General features: G+C 55.8%; 1 protein-coding gene across 2 annotated transcripts in view; it reads right to left on the reverse strand.

The window, feature by feature from the left end:
- Nucleotides 1-1684: 1684 nt before the first annotated feature.
- The window catches only part of CERK (ceramide kinase), a gene marked incomplete at its 5' end in the record, with an annotated part of 50040 nt that continues 28900 nt past the window's right edge, over nt 1685-22824 (reverse strand). Inside the window, 10 exons of one of the 2 annotated variants that reach the window (XM_082665199.1) lie at nt 1685-4096; nt 5844-6052; nt 6762-6967; nt 7643-7719; nt 8965-9070; nt 11491-11643; nt 12440-12514; nt 17724-17869; nt 20066-20129; nt 22229-22354. In XM_082665199.1, coding sequence (XP_082521325.1) covers nt 4024-4096; nt 5844-6052; nt 6762-6967; nt 7643-7719; nt 8965-9070; nt 11491-11643; nt 12440-12514; nt 17724-17869; nt 20066-20129; nt 22229-22354 — 1235 coding nt within the window. In that variant the 3' untranslated portion in view covers nt 1685-4023. Of the gene's footprint in view, nt 4097-5843; nt 6053-6761; nt 7037-7642; nt 7720-8964; nt 9071-11490; nt 11644-12439; nt 12515-17723; nt 17870-20065; nt 20130-22228; nt 22355-22824 lie in introns of both variants that reach the window. The other variant, XM_082665198.1, reaches the window with a different exon arrangement.

The following is a 22824-nucleotide window of genomic DNA, read 5'->3' on the forward strand; positions in this document are numbered from 1 at the left end:
GCGGGTGTGGAAGGGAACACAGAGGGAGATGAAATGAACTTCCCTGCTCTTGAACCGGGGTTCTCTTCATAGGTCCTTACTGTTAATAACAGCATGTGGTGAGTGCATTTTATGACTGTGTGATGGGTAAATAAATAAGGTCACACGCTGACCAAAGAGGGGTGCTCACGATGCGCCCAGGATTGTAATACTGCTCCCCCCACAGTATTTAGCCAACATCATTCGCTGTAACAGAGACTGGAGTGAGGGGCGAGGCGACCCTGAAGGCCGCCGGAATCTCGGGGAGCAGCCTCTGCCTGGGAGCTGAGGGTCCGGGAGATCCCCCCGTGTGTGGGAAAGCCGCCCGGCTCGCGGAGATCTGACCCCCCAAACACGCTGGAACCGGGAAGCCCAGCCCCTTCCTGCTCTGGACCCCAGTGTCCTCCACTGTCAAAGGCTGGCATCACAGCACCAGTAAGATTGGAAAGGATGATACTCAAATATCTGTGATTACAGAAAGCCCCCAAATCCGCAGAAGAGTAAGAGGCACGTTTTTCTGGACAGAATCTGATACGTAAAAAGCCACTGCATTTCCACAAAAAACAAAACTTAAAGGGTAACAGCCTCAAAATAGGAGGCTTTAAGAACAAATCTAAACAAAATCAAGAGACACATGGAAAAATCATTAACCTGTGTTGAAAGATGCGAATGAGGACTTGACGTAATGGGAAATAAATACATGCAGTGTTCATAGACTGGAAAACTCAGTTTCATGATGAAAACGTCTTCTTAATACCCACAGAATGAAACAGGCTACAGAAAATGACACAGTATGATGCCTTTGTACAAAGAGCAAAACCTGAAAAGCTGTGCTGTCTGAGAGTATAAACAAGTAGGGGACGAAGAAAGAAGCACCTTTCTTCTATCCTCTGAGGTTTACTTATTGGGGTCTGTGAACTAAACGGACCAAAGGCAAATTAGAAGAAACGGCATACAATTTTTACCTAATGCTAATATTTAATTTTTTTTTATGTGCCTCCAGGCCTTTGTAGAAAAGCAGTGGAGACCCAAAGAGATGGTCAGACCCGGGGCCTTATATGGATTTTAATAAAGGGCAATGAATTTGACAAGAAGTGACAGAACAAAGGGAAGGGAGTTCGGGCTTCTAGGGTAAAGTTAACGTATTGGGGAATTTTATATGGAGAAGCTAACGGAGGAGAAGCGTTTTATTAAGGTTTGGTTGCGCAGCACCACCTCGGTGCTAACTTTGTCTCCAGGGACAAAGGGGGCCCAGGAGAGAAGAGGGGGCACACCCTCACAAAGAGGAAGATATGTCCTTTCAGGCAGATGGGGGAGGGCAGAGGGCTCTTTTTGGCATCTTAACTTCCGCTCAGAGCAGTCCTTATGCCAAAGTGGCACATTTCGGGGTGCCACATCCTGATCCCCTCTCATGGGTAAAGCAAGGAAGTGATACCCTCCGATTCTGAAACAGTAGTTACCTCTTCGTTGGCGGCAGGGCAGGCTCAGTCCACAAGGGCACGCAGGGAGCTTGGGGGTGAAGTTCAGTTTCTTGGCTTGGGGGGTAGGTACCTCATTGTTCATCTTACTCTTGTTCTTTAAATTGTACGTGTTTTCACAAAAAATACTCTGCTTTGAAAAACAACAGGAAACTCGTAAGAGAAAAAAGAAGCTAGGTCCTGCCCAAAGTAACAACTTTATTTGTCTTCTCAAACACATCAGAGCAAATTTCACCATTTTCTAATCTTGAAGCCAGCAAGACTAGAAAGGACATGAAGCCACTTTCTGCCCGGTTACACGGGACCGCGGTGAGGACACAGCCGGCCGCCCGCCCGGTTACACGGCACCGCAGTGAGGACACAGCCGGCCGCCCGCCCGGTTACACGGCACCGCAGTGAGGACACAGCCGGCCGCCCGCCCGCCCAGGGGCCTGACTGCTGCACCGACAGGCCACACGGGAGGTTATCGACCTAGACTAACGCTGCTCAGCGACCCCAGGTTTTCACTGTCCAGCCATCAGTTCTGATTTTTTCTTAAAATCCTACAGTGTAGGCGCTGGGGTCGCTCCACTCAGGGTCCTCACGCGCCGCAAGGTCCAAAAGGTACTCCAGCCCCGTGACGGGGGTCATCCACAGCCCCCCCCCGGGGTGGGGCGGGGCAGTCCTCGGACAGCCACACAACCTCCAGGGGCAGCTCCAAGGTCTGCGATTTTGAATGTCGGCAAGCAGTCGGTGAATGTCGCCAAGGCACGCAGGAACCACGTGGCGTGGTGGGGTTTCTTCCTGAACGTAAAATGCCTACCCTCTGACCTGGACGGTTTTTCTAAAATTGGCAGTGCGTTTCAGGGCAGGCCAGTGATTGGAAGCATTTCCCAGGGACGATAAAGACTGGAGACCCTCTCGGGGACCCTGGCGAAGCAGCACAGTCAAGTCCACGGTGCCCACGGTCCCCCGCGCAGAGCTCGTGCACCTTTGCTTTCCTCCCCACCGAGGGCAAACGTCAACAAGACGGCAGCATCTCCTTCTTTCTCATCCTCAGACTTTTCACTCACCCGCCAGTTACCAAATCATTCAACTTGCACAATCACTTAATATCGTGGTCTCCTAAAAAACCACTGTTGAGGCTGCCCTGGGCGGGACTGAATGGTGAAACAGGACATTTCACATGTACTTGCAAATAGAAATCACTGCAAAGGAATTCCAAAAATAAACGATGTCTGTTAGATGCTAAAGCGGCTGCCCGGACCCTGCGTGAGAGGCGGCGGCCGCTCACACTGCCTCTCGTAACAGTCAAACTCCCTCTTCACAAATCCAAGGTGAAGCTGCGTCCTCCCACGTTTCAGCTAAAGCTGTTTTAGATGCGTCTTCCACGCACCGAAGCACGAACACAACAAAACAAGGCCCAGGCGAGGGGCGGCCCTGGGCCCGGGGAGGCCCCAGCACTTGAGCAGAAATAAACGAAAACACTGACAGTGAGGACACCGTTTATCCTCTTCTGGTTTAAAGGCCAGAACTTTCAATAAATATATAGAAATAAGTTGTGAGGATAAGAAAGGAACAAACCTGGACCACGTGGTACAGACTCAGGGCTGCGCCCAAGGGACCCCGGGGCGTGGGACCCTCCCCTGGGGGTGGGGCGCTCGGGCTGGAGTTCACACAGTTCGCGCAGGAACGTCTCAACGTCTCACCCACCGCGCTCGGCTGCTTTCTGTCTCCCCCCAGAGCCCAGCTGTGGCATCCCCGCCGTGCGGATAGAAAGCTCGGGGATTCCAAATTTAAAAGAGTTAAAACCCCTGTGAGGGCTTTGCAAGCCGCCCGTTCCCAGAGCTCCTGACTTGTCCTCGCTCCCAGCTGGATTGTCTAGAAACACCACTGTGACTTTTCAAGCTACAGTAGCGTCGTTACTGGGAGTGTTCTTCTCACTCGCTAGAATGGGCTACTCTGGAAGCGTCGCTTCGGGCGGGACTGTGATGTTGCACTGTAGCCGCCCGGGACAGGAAGGGTCCAGTAATAACGCCTTAATCGCAAGTTAAGATGCAGGTACTACAAAGGCAAAGAGAACCAAGTACTTTCCACAACTTGATCACAAGCTACTACAGGGTAAGTCTTGCCAAGCAGATCGGTGACCCTGTAGACACTCGTGTCCTGGTGGCGTGACCTCGACGGAAAGCATTCACGTCGCGTTGTCCCTACAGTTATTGCGAGAGAGCCACCAGTGGGCCGCTTTAACCTCTGCGCCGTCTGCATGGTTGAAATCTAAGAAGCCAAGCGCTCCCCAGTCAACAGGCGCCCCTTGCTGAGGATAAGTTACGTGAAACGCAACCCAAAGACCCACACAGAACCGAAAATGCCACATGTGTCCCCAGAATTGCTGACAAAAGGTATTTTTTCTAAAATCAAGATTTAACTATCAAAAATAAACTTCTAAGTTTGAATGCTTATCAACGTAATTGGTCTGCAGTAATTTTCTCCAATACGCTCCCGCTTCCCAAGCACAGCGAGAAGGCCGGTGACGCGAGGCGGCGGCTCAGCGGTGCGACTCCTGCTTCGAGTTCTCCTCGATTCCTCGTGCAAAGAGCCGGACCAGCTGGCAGTGGACCCTGCAGAGACAAAGGGCCACACTCAGACCCTGCGCGTCCCCTGACTCTCGGCCCCCCAGCTGGTCGAGGGCGGAGGTGGGCCTCACGCACCAGGACGGTGGGTCTCACCGTGGCAGTCTCTGGTCCCACCTGGCAGCGACAGGCCGGGGCGCAGAGCGACTTCCTGACACTCCTGAGAGACCTACTCTGCAAAGAGCAGCTGACGGCCAAGTGGAGATCTGGGACCCCACAGACCCGGTTCTAATTCCAGCGCCCCACCCGTGAGCAGAAGCCGCCTCTCTCCCTGCCTCGGTCTCCTTATGAGGACTGAGCTGACGGGGCCACGGGGAGGGTCCCCTGAAGGGCAAGCCCGAGCGAGTAGCAGACGCGGGGAATGTGCAGTCACGGAAGACAAGTGTCGCCACGCCAGCCCGAGTGCCCGCCTTCCACGGAGAGCCGCAGCACGCGAGCGGGGGCTCGCGGGTCCCACTGGCAGTGCCGCCGTCCCACTTGATGAATGACGTCACAGCCTCCTGAGAGATGGTTAGTCCCAAAGACCCCGTAAGTAAGTGACTCGCTGTTCAAGGCAGCGCAACATCAAGACGTGTAGGATATATTTCACAAAAGAATGCCTTTTTTAACTTTCAGCAATTCATAAGCCGGCATTAAAAATAATTCCGCTTCCTCAACTTGTGAAATGAGTCTGCAGGAGCCGAACCCCTGCACGCACGACTGGCAGGCAGGGCGGGTTCGCCTGTGACCTTGGGGCTGCCTCTCGTCCTGAGATGTGAGCAGGGCGGGCACTGCCACGCTGGCCGCATCCTGGTCGCAAGAGCAGGGAGCGCGCAGACGGGGACGGGGGGAGGCCAGGGAGCCTGCCCCTGCCCGCGGCTTTGGCCTGCACGCTGACAGGCAGGAGACCCAGCTGGGACCAGCAGCTGGTTGGCCGAGAAGCCATTTAAAGTGGGGATTATAAACGGGGATACTACGCAGCATCCTGAAACACGGAAGGGCGCGCCCGCCACCCATCCTTCCAGGCACCGGGGGCGGGGCCTGCAGGCTCGCTCCTGACCGCCTTGCTCGTGTGACACCCACCCTGCTATCGCCAGCGAGAGCCCAGTTTGGATTCCTTAAGGTCGACCAAGCTCCTGAAGCCATTGGTCACAGGACAGAATCCTTCTAGAACTTCACAGTTCTCCCTCAGTCTCTTGTAACTGTTACACGCACACCTCAATCAATAGCCTTCTTCTGAAAAAGTTTCCTTTACTGTGTCTTTCAGTGGGGCAAAAAACCATGTTCTTGGCACTCCTGTTGCATCTGGCGGTGTAATAAATACATACAATCAGACTTCAGATCCCCAAGTCCAAACACGGCAGGCCCAGTAGGTTCAGAGCCGGAGGGGCGGGCCTGGTGCCTGGACCACAGCACGGCCGCGGGCTGGGCTCCTCGGGGCCGGAGCATCTCCGGGCGGTCAGTGGATCCAGGACTTGGGAGGTGCCCACAGAGGCGCTTTGTTAGTTAGTTTAACTGGTGAGGAGACGAGAGGGAATGCCAGTGCCGCCAGTGCAGGATGTGGCACAGAAGAATAAAACTGAGGGGCTTCCCAGCCTGTGAAAAGACCGACCCCTCAGCACCTCTGCAAACCTGAGGTCACGGCGTCTCCCTGGGGGTTTCACCCGGGGAAACACACGTGCGCCTGTGACTCACTCTCATGCTTCAGGCTGTGAGGGTGCCAGGCCCACAGAGCCCCAGCGCCACCTTCACTCACCTGACCTCGATGGCAGGGCTGCTCAGAACCTCCCCGTCGCAGTTCCAGGCGCTGCTGGAGACGGCGCAGCAGCACGGGGGGCGGTCGCTACACAGCTGCCCCAGTCGCTTCTTCCCGCGGCCCCGGACGCTGCCGTCCTCATCCTCCGCAGGCTTCGACACAAACTGGAACTTCTTGACGCGATAGACTTCGACGAAAGTGAAGTCAAACTACCAAAGACAGCAGGACGGAAACGTGCTCTCAGCGGGGCCTCCCGGCAGCTCCTCGCCCCGCCGCTTGGGGACAAGAGAAGTGGTCACCACGACTCTCACGACCCAGTCCCATCCACAATGAATGACACGGAGTAAAGAGCTCCGCGGCTCCTGCGCAGCGACTTGTACGGTTATTTACCTGCTTAACAAGCAGTATTTTAAAAGCCACATGAAAACACTGTTGGCCCAGACCTTAAAAAGATTTAACAGCCGCAAACTTGACTAAAATCATGGGCTGATCAGAAGTTGCGATTGTCTGGGTATCGTTAGACTTGCCCTCCCCGGCCCTGTGTCACTACAAGGGTGCCAGTGACTAAGGAAAGGTTTGCCAGAAGAGTCTCGATAGAACCCCTTTCCGGGAGCTGAAAGATTTTGTCGTAGGTGACCAGCAAGGGCAACAGAAGGTTGCACCACATTACTTCATTCTGTTTTTACATAGGAAGAGAAACGTTCACGCCTCCTAGTTTCTCTGCTCAAAGACTTTATATTTTTAAGTGAGATTTTACAAGGAGTAACTATGACTAAGACTTTAAAATGGGTGAAATGCAAACGAAAATCTGTCCTTCTTCCCCTTGAATTCACAGCCGATCCTACAACATGCAGATCGGGGTCGCCCAGGTAGAAGCGGCCGCCGACGCAGGCCACGTGGAAGCAGCGGTGCCCTTACCTGGTCGCCCTGGTTGGTGTGCCTGACGAGAAACCTCAGGAAGTTGAACCGGGAGCACTTCCGGATGAGGATGAGGTCTGAAGACCCGTCTCCCAGGTGGGCGGCCGGGGAGAGCCCCTGGGGGCTCCGGGGACAAGCACAGGACATGTTGGTGGCATTGATGGCCAGGAACTGCCCGCAGACAACCTTCCACTCTTCCACCTCCTCTGAAGCAGGAAGAAGCATCGCAGATGCTACGTTAAATCCCTTACGTCCGAGCCGGGCAGGTGGGCGTCCTGAGATGACCGGGAGGGGTCGTCTCTACAAACGCACCACGCGACGGCTTCTCAGATCAACACAGAGAAAGCCGCGCCCGCCGCGGTGCCCGGCGGTCACCTCCCGAGAGGCAGAGCTGTTTCTCGGGCCCGCGCCTGGGACTTGGGACCACGATCTAGAGCAGGGGTCGCCAAGTCTGGCCCACCACCTACCTGACTGGGTGTGGCCTGCGAGCTAAGAATGGGTTGTACATTTCTAAGTGGTTGAAAAAAAAATCAAAAGGAGGAAAGTATTTTGTGACATGTGAAAATGACGTGAAACTCAAATTTCAGCGTCCACAAATAGTTTCTGGAGCCCTGCGGAGCCCACTCGCTGACCCCCGTTCCGGACCATTCTAGGGACAGGCGCCTGGCTGGCGCCACAACAGTAGTTCAGAGGGACGTGGCAAGATGGGCCCTTCCACAAAATCCCCTCTTTTCCCCAGAGTCTAGCAAAGGCAACCACGCACTCTGCCTGGAGCTGAAGTGGAAGCAGGTGCCCCTGCAGAGAAGCGGGGAGGGGCGAGCCCCGGGGCCCCGGGCAGGTCCCCCCCCCCCGCCCCCGCGGAGCCGGCCCAGCCACGTTACCGGCGCTCTCCAGGCCGTACAGCGACCTTTTCCGCTCCTCCTCCAGCTGCCGCTTGCTCTGCCTGCAGACAAAGCACCTGGAGGACAAGAACACGCCCCCCTCGCCTGTAACCTAGGCTGCAAAAGCATTTCAATCGTTTGCATATAACAGGAAGTGCAATTGCAGAGGCTTCACTTAAAAATACTTGGTTTGCATATTAATTTGAGTTCTCAGAATCAGATCCACTCTTAAAAATTACACAGACAACATATCCGTTTTGGAAATTGATAAACATTACAAAAAGCAAACAGCATCACATGAGGCCCTTCTGTTGGCTCTGGGGGGCGGGCTGAGCTTGGCCCCGACGCCGGGGTGGCAGCGGACGGAGCAAAGGACAAGGTGCAGGTCCCAGCGTGGATTCCCAGCCTGAGACTCTTCCCTTTCACAAAACAGGTAACACAGTGGTGACCTGGCCCAGTCAGTAACGAGCAAGTGAACGGCTCAGAGCAGCTGATGTTTGCGGTCCTGGGCACTGCTGGATGCAGGCCTTCGCATGGGCCAGGGGCCTTTGCTGGTGGAATCAGCTCATCAGCAACGGGTGTGGCGAGGCCGTGCCTCTAACTGTTTGATTTTATGGTCTCAAATTCTTCACTTAAAGGAGGAGAGACCAGGGGAAGGAAGGGCCCACGTCTGAATGACTTAAAGGAGGAAGGAAAACCCCCGAGTCCCTCGAAACCCCTCAGCCTCTCCACGTTGTCAGACTGAGGAGCAGGGACGAGATGCGGGCCGCGGGTACAGGTGACAACCTGATACTCGTTCCAGGTTAACCCGGGCACATGCTGTTGGGCATGGTGGGGACACACAGGGCGAAAAGGCACCGTGGCTCGCAGAGGGGCCCCCACTGTTGGCCCGGGGTCTGGACCGGCCTCTCCTGACCACCCAGTGGGGCGACAGGGGGCCCGTCCAGCCAGCTCCACGGGCGCCCCGAGGGCGCGCACAGAGCCATCCATAAAGGGGCTCGTCTTCATCATTTCTCACGTCCCCAGCGGGGGGGACAGCGGGTCCCCACACCGGAGCAGACGGCGTGGTGTGAGCCCTCTGCTGGGCAGACGACGGGGACCAGACCTGACCCTGGGCCGCCCCGTGACCCAGGACCCAGCATGGGGGACACGGCGGGACCCCCTCAGGGTGCGTGGGACCCTGACCACTGGTCAGGAGGAACCAGCACCTCCCGTCTACATTGCCAAGTACTGCCCACTCACTTCACAGCAGGAGCAAACCCCAGCCAGTCCTGCTTCTATCTCATCGTTTGAGCAGAAATGCACGTAAGGGATGTGCTTACCCCGCCCTGCAGGGTTTCCTGTCCCTCGGGGAGCCCACCGTGTGCTGTGCTGGCAGGAAGGACACTGTCCCTTCGTAGCAGTGATGGGAGAGGAAGGTCTTCAAACCTGAGAACAGAGTGAGACGGAGAGACACATCCACATGCACCACTGCCTGCGCAGGAGGCCGTGCCGTCAGCGTCTGCAAAGCGTGGGTGCGGGGCCCCTGCCTGGGGACAGAGCGTCTGCAGGAGGACATGGCCCCCTCCCACTTCGGGCTGAGCTGCCACCACCATCACAGAGGACTGCAGGCTCCCGGCCACCAGGGCTGCCTTCCACACTGGCAAAGGGGACGTCTCAGCCACCAGTGACCCCTCGTCGTGGCCTCGACGACGTGGCCTGCAGGTTCCGCCCTGTGAAGCCCCCAGCGCGCCCCCAGGCTTGACCCCGTCATCCACAACTTTGGTGTCTTGGAGGAACTCAGGAAAAAGACCAGGCAGCACTGCTACCAGACCGTGGCCGGCCCCTCTGGCAAACTGTGGTGTGCTGTCCATCGAGCTGCCTGCACCCCCAGCATGCCCGGCTGAGAGAGGTGAGGGGGCTGCAGAGGAAGAAGCGAGCAGAGGCTGCGTCACGAGGTTGAAGGAAAGAAGCCGCCTCCTGACATCGAGGTGCCGGGGGAGGCAGCAAGTGCCGGTGCAGCAGCTGCAGCCAGCGGCCAGGAGGCCCACAGCTACGACCATTCACGAAGGCGGCTCCACTAAACACCAGCGTTTCGGCGCAGAGGAAGCAGCCTTCTGCTGGAGGAAGATGCCGCCTACAGGACCTCCCCAGCTGGAGAGGAGAGGTCGCTGCCTGGCGTCAGAGCTCCGGAGGACAGACAGGCTGGCTCTGCGGCTAGGGGTGGCTGTAAGTTGAAGCCAGTGCTCATTTACCATCTGAAAATCCTGGCGCCCTTAAGAATGATGCTAAATGCACTCGCCTGTGCTCTGTAAACGGAACACCAAAGCCTGTTCATAAACACATCTATTTACAACATGACTGACTGACTATTTTAAGTCCACTGTTGAGACCTACTGCTCAGAAAAAAAGATTTCTTTCAAAATGTTACTGCTCGGGCTTCCCTGGTGGCACAGCGGTTGAGAGTCCGCCTGCCGATGCAGGGAACACGGGTTCGTGCCCCGGTCCGGGAAGATCCCACATGCCGCGGAGTGGCTGGGCCCGTGAGCCATGGCCGCTGAGCCTGCGCGTCCGGAGCCTGTGCTCTGCGGCGGGAGGGGCCACAGCGGTGAGAGGCCCGTGTACCGCAAAAAAAAAAGAAAAATGTTACTGCTCAATGAATGACAATGAACCTGGTCACCCAAGAGCTCTGAGGGAGACGGACGAGATTCATGTTGTTTTCATGCCTGACAACACAACGTTCATTCTGCAGCCCATGGATCAAGGAGTCATTTCAACTTTCTTTATTTTTCTTTTTTTTAAAATGAATTCATTTATTTATTTTTGGTGTGTTGGGTGTTCACTGCTATGTGCAGGCTTTCTCCACTCTTCAGTGCTGTGTGTGCCCTTCTCACTGCGGTGGCTTCTCTTGTTGCGGAGCACGGGGTCCAGAGCGCAGGCTCAGTAGTTGTGGTGCACGGGCTTAGTTGCTCCGTGGCACGTGGGATCTTCCCGGACCAGGGCTCGAACCCGTGTCCCCTGCATGGGCAGCTAGATTCTTAACCACTGCACCACCAGGGAAGTCCCCATTTCAACTTTCAAGTCTTACTCCTTAAGAAATACATTTTGTAAGGCTATAGTTGCCACAGACAGTAATTTCTCTCATGGATCTGGGCAAAGTAAACCAAAAACCTTCACCATCCAGATGCCATTAAGAACATCTGGGATGATTCATGGGTAGAGTTCAAAATATCAACATTGACAGGAGTTTGGAAGAAGTTGATTCCAACCCTCCTGGATGACTTGGAGGGGTTCAGACCTCAGTGCAGGAAGTCACTGCAGATGTGGTGGAAACAGCAAGAGAACTAGAATCAGAAGTGGGGCCTGGGGCAAGAGGGAGGAGATATGGGGATATATGTATGCATATGGCTGACTCACTTTGTCATACAGCGGAAACTAACACAACAGTGGAAAGCAATTATATTCCGATAAAGATGTTAAAAATAAAATAAAATAGTACTGTAAGTCCCTGCAAATAAATAAATACAGCCAAGGAATTCATCTCAGCGACAAGTGTCAAACTTTGAATCCTACATTCTTTCAAACTTTTTTACTGCATTTAAACGCATTTGAAGGCTAAAGGGTGGTGCTGCACGTGACCTGAAGTGCAGACCGTCACTTGTTTGTACGATCTGGGATCGACCTCCATTCCTCTTTGTCCCAGCTCTGAGCACATGTGAGAACTGGCCTGTGACCGACGGCAGTGGTTCTCCGGGCACCCGGGACCCGTCAGACTCCCGCCCCCTGGTTTCCGTCTGTGAACGGGGCCCCACCCTGAGCGAGGCGGAGGCCGTGTGTGTGGAAGCTCCCGGCGTGGTACTCTGAGTTACCTGAGAAGTCGTATCTGACGAGACCCATCCACCGCTTCTGCTCGCTGTCCTTGATGATGTCCCCGTAGAAGCCGTAGCCCAGCAGGGACACCGAGTACCGCAGCAGCGTGCTGTTGTGATGCACAGAGGACACGTCCATGGGCAGCGAGTCCCCTGCGTAGAGAAGCCAGGGTGGACGCCGCGCCCCTCCGCCTGTCCCGCTGCACAGCGCCCGGCGGCCATGACGAAGCCACGGATTAAAGCGTGAGACAGGCAGAAGGCAGCCGAGGCCGTGGGCTGTTCTCCCGGGGTGCCCGGCCTCCTGCTCTCCACTCAAGTGACTAAATTTGACTCAAATTTCCAAAACGGGCTTGGAAGGCTCTTCCGTAAGGAGGGGAAAACAACGTGACCGTGAAGCTCGCTAAACGCCACTAACGGGAAGGAAGGTGGAAAAGGCGCCTGGCGTCTTCACATGTAAACTCCCACGTGCACCGTCTGTAAACACAGCCGTTCTGTGACTGGATGACACGCGAGGAGCACTGCCATCAGGGACGAGGACGGGCAGAGGGGGCCACACGTGCGCTGAGGGCGCCTGCACAGCTCCGAGCTGCTGTACAAGCGTCCCCCGGGGGACGCGCTTTCTAGAGGAGCGGGGGGGAGGGGTGTGACTGGGGAGGCCTGTTCCCACAGGGCGACAAGGGGCCGAGTCCCGGGACGCCACGGAGAACCACCGGGGCGCAGGCGCCGGGCACCCCAAATGCTCTGGGGAGGGGACCAGAGGGTTCCGAGCAGAGCAGCGCTTCTGTTTCTGAAGGTCACCCCGCTGGATGGGAAGTGGCAGGGAAGGGTGGCAACCAGGGCCCTACGGGCGGACTGACGGGCACCCGCACGGTGAGGCGGACCGACACCCGCGTGTGCCCGGGGACCTGGGACGCAGCAAGCCAAGTGCGGCACTGAGCGAGGCACCTACCCACGACGATGTGCAGAGCTGAGGTCTCCGCGTCGTTCGTGCCAACCGTTGAGTAACACACACAGTCTGTCGACCCTAAAAGGGGGAAAAGGTCCTTAATATCACTACAGTCACTTACGATCCCAGCGTGTTTCCAGGTGAATGAGTGGTAAGCTCTTCTGCTTCTTCCATGGCCCGGGAGTAGATAAGAAGGAATAAGCTCCGTTTGCCTACAGAATTAGTCACTGAGGTTGGTTCATCAAGAACACCATCAACCAGCTCCTCCCAGAGAGTTCAGAGACCCCTCCTGAGCCCGTCTGGGGGGCGGGGCCCCTGGGAAGTCACTGCAGCGGTGGCGGCGGGGCGCCAGGGCGCCAGGCTCAGCGCTCTGCACAGTGTCCCCGCTCCTGGCTGCCACAAAGGCGGGCAGCAGCCCTGGGGCTCCAGACCACAAGACCAGAGGGATTCTGCAGCGGGAAAGTGCATGTAAAGCAGGGACAGCTCGTGGAGGTCACAGAAAAAGCACCGCAGGCCTGTGCGAGGCGAGACCCGGAGCCTCAGCCCACCCCTGGGTCATAAGAGCGCAGCAGCTGCCGGCTGACAGACGTGAGGGGCCAGCGGGACCCGCTCTGAACCCCACGGGCTCGGCCGGGGCTCTGCCTCCTCCTGCCCACACCCCTGTCTATAGAGTGGAGGTGACCTCAGAGCACCCAGCTAGCACCGGGATCCCGAGGGCACGGCAGGGATGCTACGGGTCCTCCCTCGGTCTGTCCCGGTTCTAACTGGGTCATCACCAACGTCTCTGCTCTCCACCTGAGTGGGCAGAACACCTCCCGGCTGCTTATTTGTAACAGACTCCTGAGCCCCGCCCCACCCCCGAGATCCTGACTCAGTAGGTTTGGGTTGGGGCTGAGCGATCTGAATTTTAACACGTCTGCTGAATAGCCGAAAACCCTAGTCTAGATTTCCCAAGAATAAACCCTGACGGTATCCAGAATTGTACCGTAAATGTTGCCTCAGACACACAACCAACACAGGTTGAGGCCCATCAGGGAATAACCATCCTGTTTACAGGCACACAAGCTCTGGCCGCAGGCAGGACCCAGATGCTGTGCCCTCAGGCCCCGGAACATTCTATAAGGCCCTCAGCCTAAGGGGCACCTGAAGGTCCATGGTTCTACATAGACGCGCTGGATCGCAGGCAGTGTTTGTCATCTCTTAGAGCAACAGAATCTGGTCCAGTTTGAGATCAGAATAGATGCCTCTTAACTATTTAATCTAAGCTAACATATGCCTTCTTATGGTCGGAAACTTACATAAACACACACAGATTGATATATTTTTTAATATGTATATTTTTCTTTTTTGTTAACCTTAACCTGAAGACTTGAATGACATCTCATTCCAAGAATGAGCCGAAAAGTAAAACGGTTTAAATGAACATTTACGATTACAGGAGTGACTTAATTCTTAAACTGGAATTAACAGTATTTAAGGAAAACTACATGGTTTCAGACTATCTTCCACACCCGTTTTTCTAACTGAGGGTACCCGAATAACGGGTATAAACATTTCTGAGAAAATAAACTAGAAAAGAGCCACGCAATTAACTTGAAGCACACCTTCACATCCCTAGAACTTCCCAGAATTTCCAGAGCCCACGTGCTCCCCTTACGTGCCTACTGCACTGCTTAATTTCTTCACAAACCATCCTTTAGAACAAAAACGGATCAGACATCCAACATGCCCTGCATTTTTTAAAAAATTAATTATTTTATTTTTGGCCACCTTGGGTCTTCGTTGCTGCGTGCGGGCTTTCTCTAGTTGCGGCGAGCGGGGGGGGGGGGCTACTCTTCGTTGCAGTGCATGGGCTTCTCATTGCGGTGGCTTCTCTTGTTGTGAGCATGGGCTCTAGGCATGCGGGCTTCAGTAGTTGTGGCGCGCGGGCTCAGAAGTTGTGGCTCGCGGGCTCTAAAGCACAGGCTCAGTAGTTGTGGCGCACGGGCTTAGTTGCTCCGTGGCACGTGGGATCTTCCCGGACCAGGGCTCGAACCCGAGTCCCCTGCGTCGGCAGGCGGATTCTTAACCACTGCGCCACCAGGGAAGTCCCCTCCCCTGCATTTGATCAGATATAACTTGTATATTCAGCAGTCTTTTACTCAGTAGAAATTCAGCAGTGATCTCAAATAAAAATGAAGAGACGAGTGGTCTGCACTTTGCACCATGTCCTTTTGACCTTTAAAGTCCCTCTTTATCTCTGGGTCTATCTAGAATCTAACTGCCCTATTAAACAGATGCTAGAATCAAGTTGAAAGTCTCATAAAGGGATGTGTCTCGAGTAGGGAAAAAAAGCCCAGCGCTTCTGACCGGCTGCATCATCCTTTTTACAGCCACAACGAAGACGGGCCCTTTTTGACGACCCTCCTCAACGACAGCATCTCGTCACAGAAGCTGCGTGAGAGGCACCTCGTGTGGGAACAGTGGGCAGGACAGGGACAGGCTGAAGGCCACTGGTCAGACAGTCAGTCCTGGGCCGCACCTGGGGCAAACCGCCGGCTCTAGAGGGCTGGGCTGGACGTGGCCCACTTTTCCGAGTTCATTCACTAGGAGCTAACCGCAAACGCTTCCACTGAGGGTGTGAGATGGCGCAGAACCTACAGGCACCTGAACTCTACAGAAAAAAGCAGAGGGCTCAGTGGGGGCTGCCCTGGGCTGGGGCACACGCATTCACTGTCACCCAAGTCCTTAGGGCAACAAACAGGGTAAGTGAACCGAGCTTCTAGTAGGTTTCAGGGGTCACTTTGCTGAGAAGTCAGATGTTTAAAGAAGGTACTCAGCTCAGCATCCTCCACGGGGCCACCTCCCCCCTGCCCCCCGCAGCTCCCACCTCCACTCTGCCTCTCACTCACCCTGCTCACGGCGGCCCCACCCACAGCCAAGCCTTTCCTGCCTCGGGGTCACCGCCTGTGCCACTCCTCCGGCCTAGAACATCGTGCCCCAGATGCAGGGCACTGTCCCCCGCCCTTCAGGCATCTGAGTGGGATCACACGTGCAAGGCCCCATGCGCCCGTCCGGACCGTGCTCCCCCGGGCCCCACTGCTCTGTTCTTTCTGTTTTATGCTCATCACCTGCCTCTCCCCCTGGACTCCCTGCGTCCCCGCCGTGTCCCCTCGCGAGGCCCCCAGCGAGGCCGGCCCACAGGAGGCCAGCAGAATGTATGCACGAGGACCCACCGAGGGAACGGACGGACGGAGCGCGGGGTGCCTGCGGGCTGTGGACCCCTGTGCTTTGGGCTGGCGGCCGGAGCACCAGCAGACAGCCGCTTCAGGGCAGGAGAATGTCTGATTCTTTTTCGTCCCCAAAACACCACTTCTCGCTTGTTTAACATTCAGTCTGCTTCCGACAGCTCACTGTCCCCTCTGGGGACAACGTACCTCCCCAGTGGTCTCTGTGTGGTGAAGACTTTATTTAACCCAGAGGGAGCGCCAGCTCCAGACGTAAGATCTGGTTCACCTCGGGCGTCAGGAGACTCCTGACCCCCAGCCCCTGTGCCCCAGAGGCACCTGCAGCCTCCCCCTCCTCGAGGCCCTGCCTGGGAGGCGGCCCTCCCTGAAGCTGTATCATCCGGCCCAGGGCAGAGGCAGCCGGCATGTGCCCTTCTTCTTGCAAGCACAGTCTGGGCACTGCTGTCTCCCCGCCCCCGCTGTGCCGGCCTTCCTGATACCTGAGCAGGCCCAGGCAGGACCACCCAGCTCTGAACCCCGACACACTGTCCCTGAGCTCCACGGCCACTGCCCACAGCCCAGTGCCAGGGGGCTCCTGCTGGCGGCTCGGGCTGGCTGCGCCATCCGATTCGCCGAGTCCCGCTGGCTCTGCCACTGAAACCGTGCCCGAGTCACAGCTGACCACACGCCCGACGTCCAGCGTCCACGGGACCTGGGCCGCCCACCCGCCGCTGCTCTAGAACGGAACGCAGAGGGTGGGCTCACACGCGGCCCTCAAGACGAGAGCCTGACCCAGGGCCTTTCCCCAGTCCCTCTAGCCCCCTGCCTGAGCGCACGGCTGTTCCCATGGCCACCCGCTGCCCCAGGGGACCCTTGGCACGCGTCACTCTGCGCCCGGCCCCTCACGCATGTCTCAGGAAGGCTCCTGGGACCCCCCCCCCGGAAGGAGCCCCTCCGAGCCACTCACCCAGACCCACGCCAGCGGCATCTCCGCTACCCTGCCCCACTACTGGAGACCCTCTCCTGCCACGCTGGTCCGTGTGTCTGTTGAGCTCACAGCAAGACCCGCTCCATGCCAGGCTGCGGAGAAGCAGGGCGCCTGCGCGGGGGCACTCCCGGCGTGTGGCGTTGGCCTGAGCTCGTGTGCCCTTCGACCATTTTAACAGCCCAGGGTTTTAGGTATCAGAGCCACACGGGCAAATGGTGACAAGGGGCATAAAGGAAACACAGATTAGAATGCAGAAAAATAAACTTCACGTAGTCCAGAAGCACCATGCACAAGGTTAAAGGACAAAAGCCTAGCTTGGCAGAGAAGTTGGAAAACACGTGACCCACTGAGGGGAACGTCCTTAACACACAGACAATACTGGGGCAGGTGGAGAAGGACAGACTTTCCCAGGTGGGGCAGGGCAGCCTCCGAGCCCCACAGTCCACGCCCTTCTGGGCAACCATGCAACCTGACCCTGGCAACCCGCATCGTCACCCAGAAAATGGGGTGACAGCACCATTCTCAGAGCCATCGGAGAACCCGGATGTCTACCCGAAGCTGGCCTGCCAGGGTCCCTGCCGCTGTGGCCCAGACACAGGGGGAGGAGGGTGCCTCCTTCCGCTGAGTGGTCTGCAAAGCCCCGGCTTCACCCCGCCCCTGCCGGCTTAATGCTGTGATTCTCCTAAGAGCTGGGTGCTTCCCGGAGACACCAAACACACCGAGCCGGCCACCTCAGGACACGGCACGGCCGGCCCGTCCCGCTCACACCCCGAGGCCTCCCGCCCCGACAGGCAGCCCCCCCGCCCCGGGTGCCCGTCACTTCTTCCAGGACACCGCCTGCCCCCCAGGCTCCCCTTGTCCTGCACTGTGCTCTGGGCCTCCCCCATCCCCCCCACTGCCAAACGGCCAACGCTTGGAGAGCAAGGACCGCGCCCCCAGCGCCGGGCAGGAAGCAGGCGTCCGGGGGGACAGCAGGACCCCTTCCCGCACGCAGCGGCGGTCCTGCGTCAGGTGCATGGAGAGAAGAGCGCACCTGAAATAAAGGGATGAGCCTCCAGGAAAACCCAAGGGTGGCCCCTCCCGGCCCACGTACCCGCAGGGATGATGCCAATCCGCAGCGGGCTGGGCACGAGCGACGCCCGCGGCTGGTCCTGGTCCACGCCGGCGTCCCTCTGCGTCCTGCCCACCAGGCCGTGCAGGACCTCGCTGAACATGCCGTCTCCGCCCACGCAGACGATGCTGCAGGAGGAACACAGGGGTCAGGCCCTCCGCACCCGCCGCGCACCACCAGCCCCCTCCTGCGCTGGCCTCCGAGCCGCCACCCGGGCCGCAGCTGTGCCCGCGCCCCGTCGGCCGGCACAGTCCCCACCCATCTCAGTTCGCTCCCTGCTCCCGCGGCAGACCTCTTCAGACCCTCCGTGTCTGCGTCCCAGCCCTGCAGGGAGAGGCTCCTGATGCCCGCCGTAGCCACACGGCGAGGCCCTGACAGGTCGAGAAGGGCAGGGCCTGGGGCCAAGCTGCAGAGAATGCCCCCTCCTTCCCTAGCAGGCGAGGCTGACGAAACCAAGCAGACAAAACATGGGCTCAACAGGCTTCTACCCTCTGCCTTCCAGCCCCCGAACAAGGTCTCCAGGAACTCGGCCTCTGGGGCAGGTGACACGTGGCTTCTTCCCTCCCTGACGCTCCCCCCACCCCTCCCCCACTCACGACCCACTCCCGCCGTGTGACCCTAATCCGCCTCCCTGACTCTTCTCCTCTCCAGGGAGGCTCTTCACACTGCCTGAGGTCCCCAGCGGCACAGCTGCCCACTTGAGACTCTAGAGCCTTCTTGGGGCCCTGGGATGGGGCACAGGGACACTCAGGACGCCGCCGCTCCTGGTCACAAAGCTTGCCCCTCAGCCTTCACGCTGACCCGACTGGAGGCGGCCCACAGCTCAGCTGACATCCCCCATACCAAAACCCGCTTCAGCTCATCTCATTGCTTGATGACACTTGGTGAGGACTCGGTCACGGGGACCAGCCGATTCTCCCCCAAACGTCTTGGAGAGCAGCCCTGCTGCCTCTGCCACTGTCCAGCCAGCTCTTGCCCAAGACCCACAACCTCTGGCAGCTTCCTTGGGTCCAATCCTCATTGCTACTTGCCACGCAGCTTTCAAGAGTATCTTTCCGGGGCTTCCCTGGTGGCGCAGTGGTTAAGAATCCGCCTGCTGATGCAGGGGACATGGGTTCGAGCCCCGGTCTGGGAAGATCCCACATGCTGCGGAGCAACTAAGCCCGTGCGCCAAAACTACTGAGCCTGTGCTCTAGACCCAAGAGCCACAACTACTGAGCCCACGTGCCACAACTACTGAAGCCCGCGTGCCTAGAGCCCGTGCTCCACAACAAGAGAAGCCACTGCAATGGGAAGCCCGCGCACCGCGACAAAGAGTAGCCCCCGCTCGCCACAACTAGAGAAAGCCCGCGCACAGCAACAAAGACCCAACACAGCCAAAAATAAATAAACAAAATAAATAAAACAAAAGTATCTTTCCAAAACACCCGAGCCCATAGGACATCTATGTACAAGCTTTCCGGGGATCCTCACCACCTTTCCCCAGCCTCATCCATTCATTCGCGGAGCACCTGCCACGTGCCAGCCCTGTGCCAGGCGCCGGGAACAGCTGTGCACAAGGCAGAGGAGGCCGGCTCTCCAGGAGCTGACATGCCAGCAGGTACAGACGCAACACAGATGCAGAGTCACACTCGGGGCCGGAGCCTCCTGCGGGGACGAGCACAGCACCCACTCTGCGCTGTCGCAGCCAGAAACGCACAAGCGGGTCCTGACCGAGAGGAAACCTCAGACAGACCTAGAACCAAGGGACATGCTGCAAAGGCACTGGCCTGTTCTCCCAAAATTCAGCCACACCAAGAAGGCTGAGGATCTGGTCCGGGTCACGGGAGACTAGGGACACACCCACTGAATCTGAAGGCAACGTATGATCCAGGGCTCTTCTGCCTTAGGGAGTAATGGGACAGCGGGCAGGGTCTGATAAGGACAGCAAATGGGTAACGGCATTCGTATCAGTGCTAATCTCCTGGTTTTGATCACTGCGTTTTAGTTCTGTAAGAGAATATCCTTGCTTTTAGGAAATATACACAAATATTTAGGGACGAAAGCTGATCATGTCTATAACATACTTTCAAACGATACAGAAAAAATTTCTGTACGTAGGTGGTAAGACCGAAAAGGAAAACAAAACTATTACACGGTGGTTTTCCAAGGAGAAGAACACGACTGAACGTTTCTGCCTTTCCTAGTTTTCTAGAAGAAGGTTTATTTTACTTCTACAACTAGGAAACAAGGTGTAAGGAGAGGGAGTGAATAAAATGAAGACAGATGGGTAAAACCTGACGAGAATTGACCATTTACTAGTCAGATGCAAGACGCTTACTTACCCATCATATTTGTCTATATTGAGCTCATATAAACTCTCCTTGGCATGGTTAGCACGCTCAGTAACTGTGGGGAAAAAACATGTTACATCATAAAGTTTACACTCAGGTCTGTGAATCCCCTTTAAAATGAAAGGCAAGTCAGGGCTTCCCTGGTGGCGCAGTGGTTGAGAGTCCGCCTGCCGATGCAGGGAACACGGGTTCGTGCCCCTGTCTGGGAAGATCCCACATGCTGCGGAGCGGCTGGGCCCGTGAGCCATGGCCGCTGAGTCTGCGTGTCCGGAGCCTGTGCTCCGCAATGGGAGAGGCCACAGCAGTGAAAGGCCCGCGTACCGCAAAAAAAAAAAAAAAAGGCAAGTAAACCATGCTTTTAAAATGAGGTCCTATAAAATCTTCAGGAGGGTTTCCTGTAAGAAACCCCTCCTTCGATCTTACCCAAATTCCTTTCATGGACAGGGATGCTGACCTCAGGGGAACAGGACCTCTCAGAATACACTCTACTGGGTAGGACATCACATTCTTGGCATTTAAAAAAAAATTAATTTATTTATTTTTGGCTGTGTTGGGTCTTTGTTACTGCGTGCAGGCTTTCTCTAGCAGCGGCGAGCGGGGGCTACTCTTCGTTGCGGTGCACGGGCTTCTCATTGTGGTGGCTTCTCTCGTTGTGGAGCACAGGCTCTAGGCGCGCAGGCTTCAGTAGTTGTGGCACACGGGCTCAGTAGTTGCGGCTCATGGGCTCTAGAGCACAGGCTCAGTAGTTGTGGCACACTGGCTTAGTTGCTCCACGGCATGTGGGATCTTCCCGGACCAGGGCTCGAACCCGTGTCCCCTGCACTGGCAGGCGGATTCTCAACCACTGCACCACCAGGGACGTCCCACATTCTTGGCATTTAATTGCCAACAAATAATAACTTTTTTTGGAAGACATTACATCTTCTATTTTATAGTTTTCCCTTATTATCCAAGGGACTTGGAAAATTTTAGAATATACCAAAATGTAGAGGAAAGAAAATGTTAGTCCATAGTCTGTATACTCACTGTAACAAAAAGTCTCTTTAAAAAAAAAAAATGATTAATTTTTTTATCTGGGCGCACTGGGTCTTAGCTGCGGCACGGGGGGTCTTCGCTGCCGCGTGCAGGATCTTCATCTGCGGCATGTGGATCTTTAGTTGCAGCATGTGGGATCTAGTTCCCTGACCAGGGATCGAACCCGGGCCCCCTGCATTGGGAGCACGCAGTCTTAGCCACTGGACCACCAGGGAAGTCCCAACAAAAACTCTCTTGAAATTCACTTGTACACACAGTTTTGTGTCCTTGTTTTCCCAACATCTCATCACAATCCCTTTTTCATCATTAAAAATTCCTTGTAAAGAGCGTTTTAAAGAGCGACATACTATTCCTTCAGATTCACCACAGTTTTATCTTTTGCTTCCTGTTCCGGGGTGTAAGGGGCTCCCGGTGTTTTGCTTTTATAAAAAGGAGGCAACGGACACCTGTGTACCTCGCCCTCTGTGCACAGCTGATGGCTTTCTCAGGAAAGTTTAGAAAACTGTAAGATTGGATAAAAACCCCCTCCTTTTTGAGGCTCTTGACCCGCGCTGCCAAGTGGCCCTTTAATAAGTTTACACAAAACCCTCAAATCTCTGAAGGGAGAATCCGTCTCCCTACACCCTCCCCACATCTAGAACCTGCTCTGAAACTCGGTACCGCAAACGTGGCATTACATCGTGTTTCTTAAAAATACCACTTACTGGTGAAATGATTTCTAAGCCTGACTAATTGCTTGTATCTCTTGCAAGAATTTTCTGTCCATAACCTTTGTCCTTTTATCCTTAGTGTTTTTCCTGAGTGCTTTATATGCTAATACTTGGCTAGAACAGTCTACGTTCTTTACTTTGTATTCTTCTCATTCTGGTATGCCAAAAAACCCAGCATTTCGGGTTGTTAAAATAATCTTAAACAGGGAATCCCCTGCCGGTTCAGGGGTTGGGACTCTGCGCTTTCACTGCTGGGGCCCGGGTTCAATCCCTGGTCGGGGAACTATGATCCTGCAAGCTGCGAAGCATGGCCCCAGAAAAAAAAAAAAACCTTAATACAGTAAGAATCCTCCCTAGGGACCATATCTGAGTCATTCTCAAATTTACTTCTAGAGACTTTGCGCCTTACCGATGATCTCGGTGGTGATGGAGGCCAGTGTAAACAACGGCGCCACTTTTCTCTCATAGATCCGCTTGCCTTGTCCTTTCCCTCCAAACGGATTGATGAACACCAGTAAGTGCTTTGGTCTAGACGCTGCAAGACAGCAACACCGCGTAGGTCACAATGGACGTAAGTGCTCGAAGTGAAGAACTGTTGCTGAGCGAAATCAAACCACAACGGCTCTAGAGCGCTGCTTAGTGTCATCTGACAAAAAGCATTTTTAAGGCAAAGAACGGTGCTCAAGAGCTTCCTCATCTCTGAAAAGAGAAAAAGCACAGCTCGTGAGATCAGGCAGGTGCCCTGCACATCGGCCAGGGGGCTGGCAGCCCCGGCGACTCAGAATCCTGGCAGAGAAGGACGCTCTCTCCTGATGAGGAGTGAGTCCTACAGGGTGTAAATGCTGGGAGCAGCAGCCTCATTCTTCTTCATGTGAAGGACAGTGAGTCTGCAGAAAATGAGAGAAATAGATATACAGCACGGAGCGCTGGGAGAGAACGACAGACGCACAGGCACAGGGAACGCTCAATCTGGAGATGGACGGAGAGATGGAAGGATGGCAGGAT

Source organism: Grampus griseus (genome assembly GCF_964374135.1).
Source record: "Grampus griseus genome assembly, chromosome: 11".
NCBI lineage: Eukaryota > Metazoa > Chordata > Mammalia > Artiodactyla > Delphinidae > Grampus > Grampus griseus.